This window comes from Mercenaria mercenaria, chromosome 3, assembly GCF_021730395.1.
Source record: "Mercenaria mercenaria strain notata chromosome 3, MADL_Memer_1, whole genome shotgun sequence".
Lineage (NCBI taxonomy): Eukaryota > Metazoa > Mollusca > Bivalvia > Venerida > Veneridae > Mercenaria > Mercenaria mercenaria.
In genome coordinates this window covers 10,493,053-10,499,052 of record NC_069363.1, presented here as the reverse complement: position 1 = coordinate 10,499,052, position 6,000 = coordinate 10,493,053, and the positions used below count along the sequence as shown (strand labels likewise).

The 6,000-nt window shown below is 33.1% G+C and overlaps 1 protein-coding gene across 2 annotated transcripts in view; it reads left to right on the top strand.

Moving 5' to 3' along the window:
- Nucleotides 1-203: 203 nt before the first annotated feature.
- LOC128555488 (cobra venom factor-like) overlaps nucleotides 204-6,000 on the top strand; it is a 96,075-nt gene continuing 90,278 nt past the window's right edge. For both annotated transcript variants that reach the window (XM_053537848.1, XM_053537847.1), the window contains exon 1: nucleotides 204-361. In XM_053537848.1, the coding sequence (XP_053393823.1) occupies nucleotides 312-361 (50 nt within the window). In that variant the 5' untranslated portion in view covers nucleotides 204-311. The remainder of the gene's footprint in view (nucleotides 362-6,000) is intronic.

The window sequence follows — 6,000 nt, the reverse complement described above, 5'->3', positions numbered from 1 at the left end:
ATTTTGTAATCTGTGTCTTCAAAATAAAGAAAATGTTCTGTTCTGTTCTGTTCTGTTCTGCATGAGAGCTATAAAATTGGCGTTGTAGTTGTTGTTTACTGTGTGACCCGAAACCAAAGATTTTTATGCTTTGCCTTTGAAATAGCGAAGCTCATTTTTTCTAAGAAATGCGTGTCTTTGTTTTGGCACAAACAAACTGATACTATGAACCCGGATGTTACATCCCCAGAGACAAGGAAAATACTCGTACACATTTAATAAAATCCTTGAGCGTATTAAATCACTCGCTGGCTGGTAGTACGAGCAAAAGGATGTATAATTTACTGCTGTTGTTTGGAATATTCATTTCTGGAGTGAAATGGTACGAATTTTAATATATTTTTTCGCTTTGTTTTGAAAAAAAAGTTTTGTTTAAAATAAATAATGGAAGATCGGCATTGCAAAATCTAGTTATTATAGCTTAACGCAATTTGTTCTGTCAGGAAATCAAAAGATATTTAATGTCATGTATCATGTATAAAGATACTCATATAAATTATCGTTAGTCCTAACGGAATTTAAAGTTGAAAATGCAAATATAGCCTATATTTTCATTTTCAGTATTTAATTCCAAGGAATTGTATTATTTCTTTTTACTGTATAATATAGCTAGTAAATATTTTTTCTTTTTTCTAAAAGCAGTCTTGGTATTGTTGATTTCAATCATTCCCCCATCAAATTCCCAACATTTAACAACAAACACATTAACGGTAAAATAATAACTATTAATGCGGTGTTTGCTCCAATAGGAGAGATTGCCGTGACGTCACGCATTAACATCTGTTTATCTAGAGGTAGGCAAAACAAATGTTTTACTTCGTTTGCATATAGGATCGGAATTCTTAATTTTTAATAACTTTTTCGCTCATTTATGGATTTTCGAAATTCAAAAAGTTTTGAAATACTTAACAGTTTTCATATTTTCATATTCAAATATCTTTTTAAAATGAATAACAGTTTTAAATGACATATAATTTTAATGGCGGCGTAGTGATGTTCAAAACTTTTAGAAAAACAATGTAAGTTAAGCGTTCATAATTAATCCAGTTTATTTCGGAATTATAATTGAAAGTAATTAATAAATTGCTTGTTTTATAACATTTCCATTGATCAAAAAATTATTGATATAAATTATGTGTTAAGAAAGTTTAAGCTGTTACAAAAACATGTCCTTAGTGTGCCAACAACTACACTGTTGTTTATAACATTTAATGCGTTATATTTTAATGTTAAAAAGAAAAAAAATATGCAAATTGATGTACAACAAACGCTAAATGATACAATCTATACCGAAAGATACAAATGGTAAAAGTAATACCTAATGAGTTACTAAGTACGTAAAAGTTAATGTACAACTATAAAGGTTGTTCTCTTGTTCTGGATCATACATCTAGGATAACTTTTTCCATTAATCAGAACAATGTTTTTATACTTTGTATATTTCGGCCGTACCAGCAAAGTGCCTGGTCAGTGTTGCATAGCGTCACGTGACAAATGGTGATCACGTTAACGATGACGGTTCTACCAAGGTTACAGTCTACAGAAAATCAACTCATACGGACCAGAACCTGAACTTCAGCTCAAACCACCACGTAGACCACAGAAGTTCAGTAGTAAGGACACTATTCCATTGTGCCGAAAAACTTGTGACTGATGAAAACGACAGAAAGAAAGAAATTGAACATGTGAAAACAGCCTTGCGCACTAACGGATAACTGGAATGGATGTTTAACATACCAAAGAAGAAGGATAAGACCAAGGATAAGATAAATCGACACAAAACAGTGGCAAGAAGGTGAATGTTGGAATCCCTTACATACTAGGAACATCAGAAACCTTGCACAGAGTGTTCAGGAAACATGGGTTAAATTTGTACCACAAGCCCTACAATTCCATAAGACAACAACTTACCCATGTTAAAGACAAAACAAACGAACTTAAAAAAATGTGGTGTGGTTTACTACATAAAATGCGAACAATGTGATCATGATTATGTGGGCGAAACAGGAAGATCTTTGGACATCAGACTGAAAGAACAGGTGGCCAGATCCAACTTTGCCATTCATGAACATTCCAACCACACAGGACACCACATAGACCCTGCTAACACCAAAATTTTAACATCAGAGGACATTCATATCAAGAGGAGGGTGTAGGAAGCCATCGAGATAAAGAAAAGGCGGCCGTCACTTAACCGGGACGAGAGGCTGGAGTTACCTCCAGTTTACAACACTCTCCTAGTGTCACGTAATCACCAATTGTCACGTGACGCTATGCAACACTGACCAGGCACTTTGCTGATGAAGGCTGTTCGATACGGCCGAAATATACAAAGTAAAAAATATTGTTCCGAGTAATGGAAAATAATCATCCTAAAGTTAATGTAGTTTTGTACGTTCAGAAAAAAAATATTGATTAAACCCAGATTTTCCTAAACTTCAAAATGCGCCTTGAAAATTCGGAAAAAATGATAAGATCTTGTGCTTGATTTTCCGCTAGACTGGTTTGAAAAGTTTGAACCTCACACAAATTTTCATAATGGGCGTCAATGTGAAAATCTCAAATTTAATAACACTTTCACGAATAGAATTACAAATTAGATTTTCATGCCGTAAATAAATATATGACCTATAACATGGTAAAATAAAATGTATTGGTCCGTACGTTTGTTTTATTATGCCCCCAGCATCTACTGATGCGGGAGGCATATAGTAATTGTCCTGTCCGTCCGTCCGTTCGTTCGTCCGTCCGTACGAGGTTAATCAAATGGGACCGTTTCGTCTAGCATCAATACCCCTTACTAGAATGACTTGATACTTATGCAGATGTAACCTGTGACCATTTCTCATCTTCAGACATCACCTGACCTCAGTTTGACCTTGACCTTGACCTCATTTTGGACTTAGGTTGTTTTATATGGGCCATCTCTTGGTTAACCAAATGGGACCGTTTCGTCTAGCATCAATACCCCTTACTAGAATGACTTGATACTTATGCAGATGTAACCTGTGACCATTCCTCATTTTCAGACATCACCTGACCTCAGTTTGACCTTAACCTTGACCTCATTTTGGATTTAGGTTGCTTTATATGGTCCATCTCTTGGTTAATCAAATGGGACCATTTCCTCTAGCATCAATACCCCTTACAAGAATGAATTGATACTAATACAGATGTAAACTGTGACCATTCCTCATCTTCAAACATCACCTGATCTCAGTTTGACCTTGACCTAGACCTCGTTTTGGACTAAGGTGCAAAATCTATCGACAAGGATGCCACTGGGGGCATCAAGTGTTTATTGAATGTAGCTTCTTGTTTTAAAGATATATACCAATAATTAAAAGGATCAAATATTACACGTTGATTTTAAGCCGTTATTTGGTTTATAATAACTTGTCAAATTACATGTTTCAGGAAAGTCTGTTCTAAATAATAATTTTCGATCAGTTTTACGTATTGAAAACGTATTAAAATTTGTTCTAGAACCGACTTGCGGTAAAATTTTAACATTTAATGGTAAAGAGGTCCAGAATTCGTCCTGAACGTTTTTTTTTCGAGGGACATCTTCTATCTAAGTGAAGAATGCTCCGTGAGACATGACCATTTATTGAATAGAAATAATAATTTTTACTTTCCCGCGTTTCGGAGTATAGCGGGAAAGTTTTGTCTTTGAGTTACGGTTTATTGAACCGCACTGGTCAAGTATGTATGAATATTGTCCAATGGGAATTTGTTTATTCCCAAACTGACCAATTAGAAATTACCGTAAGCTACAAGTATAATGTGTTGTAGATATTTGTCAGTTCTAGCGTGCACTTATTTAGCACTGTATGAATTTCAAATTTCTTAATATAAAAAAGAAGTATATATATATATTTTTATAAGGATTTGAATAATTTTGTTTTTACATTTGAAACTTTGTGACATATTTGAATTTTGAAAATAAAGTAGATCTATTGTAGATATACTTCATTTAGCACATAAATGAGTCAGTTTTTCTTGATAGTAAGAAGAAAGTTTTTTCTTAACAATATAAAATATTTTTATGCACATAAAGAAATTTTGTGTCGCAATTAAATTAACACTTTTTAATGTGTGAAGTCCACACACACCATTGAGGAAAGCACTAAATTGTTTTTTGGACACAGGTTTTCAGAGTCACAGTCTCTGTTTTTTCCTGGACGTCGTGTTTTTCAATGATATGGAGAATTTCGATATGAATTTTCAATAAAACATTTATTATAAGACAAATGGTCCCGTAGCCAGAGTGCACAGCTACAATGGCGAAATAGAGTTTGTGTTAAGTTTTATTTATTTATAAGTAAAGAGAAGACTGACACATGTTATTATCGCAAAATCTAAAAAGCACTACAAATTTCCTCCTAGTTCATTATTTATCCTCTGTACGGTTTACATGGGATATAAAATATCACAGCTTGTATTTTAGAAAATATCAAACTGAACTATTCGGAATATTGTTATTTTATAACGCTTCCGAGATTATCTGAAAAAATGAGTAACCTACAGTTTAAACGTTTAATGTTAGGAGATTTGACAAAGAACGTTTCGTGTTTTGTCAAAAAATGTCCATGATTTTTCCGAATACCGTTAATTTGTTACTATCAAATTTTTTTTAAACATTATAAATACCATATTGGTTGAAACCGGTTTTGGGAACTATAGGATAGCGCTTTTCCGTCCGTCCATCATTACGTCCGTCCGTTCGTCCGTCCGTCCACAACTTCGTGTCCGGTCCATTACTCTGTCATTCATCAAGGGATTTTAATATTACTTGGCATAAATTTTATTGTGCAAAAATTATATAGAATATATATAGAATGACCCAGTACTCTCGTCGATATATGGCCTTGTTGTGTCAATTCAAAGTAAAATTAGACTCGCTCTCTTTTTCTGTTGTTATGAATATGTAAATAGTTATTCCATAAAAAAACATTTAAATACTTGGTTTTGAAACTATTGCAGGATGCAAAAAAAAAAAAAAAAAAAAGAAAAAAAGAAACACGTAAAATTAATGTAATCTTATTTTAAGGTGCTTTTTTTCTAAATCTGTTGTGTATAAAATCATAACTTTACCATGCTTACTTTTGGAAGCACTTTCTTTTATTAAACTTAGTTTTCCGGGCTAGAACTCTCAAAGAAATGGAGAAAAATTGTTCAAACTATATGCAGAGAGGTAATTAAGAAAAATTGCAGTATACAAGGACACAATAAGTTTGTCTGGCTTGAATTTGTAAATTATCTTTATTTATCAAACTTACTCAGACTATTTTGTTTGCAGAATAATTCCAAATCTATGCAAGGGATATTTTTTGACTTTCAAACAATAATACAGAACATTGGGAGAAAATACAACTTTTATTAAAGTGGAATGCGCCTAAGTTGACGTTAAAGGGTTCCGCTTCGAATGCATTTCAGAATATTCCTCATTTAATAATGCGTATTTTACTTTTTTGATATTTCTGTAGTTATGTCTCTGCAAGCCTTCAAACACGCCAGTTGTCGTCCATTTTTGATGAACCGTGATTTCACGTCCGTCAGACTGTTTTTGTAAATCGCTTTTTTTCTCAGTCAACAAGTATCAACATGCTTATTACTCAACATATTTCCATATTAAAAATGTGTTTACTACAGAATCCCGGGGGATTGGTTGTATTTAGAGGGGTATTTAGAGAATTTACCGTTCTCAATAACGTTATCATGTGTACTTTTGTTGGAATCATCTCCCTTTATTAAATCAAGTTGTTCAGGCTATAATTCTTAAAGTACCTACGGGAATTTATTCAAACCGCGTACAAAAATAATGCATATTAAAGAAAATTATATGTGCATGAGAACACTATAACTCTTTCCTGTTTACTTCTTGAATAATCCTTTTATCAAATCAACTTGCTGAAACTACGTTGTTTTTCAATTTTATTACCTTTTGGCCTTCTCCAA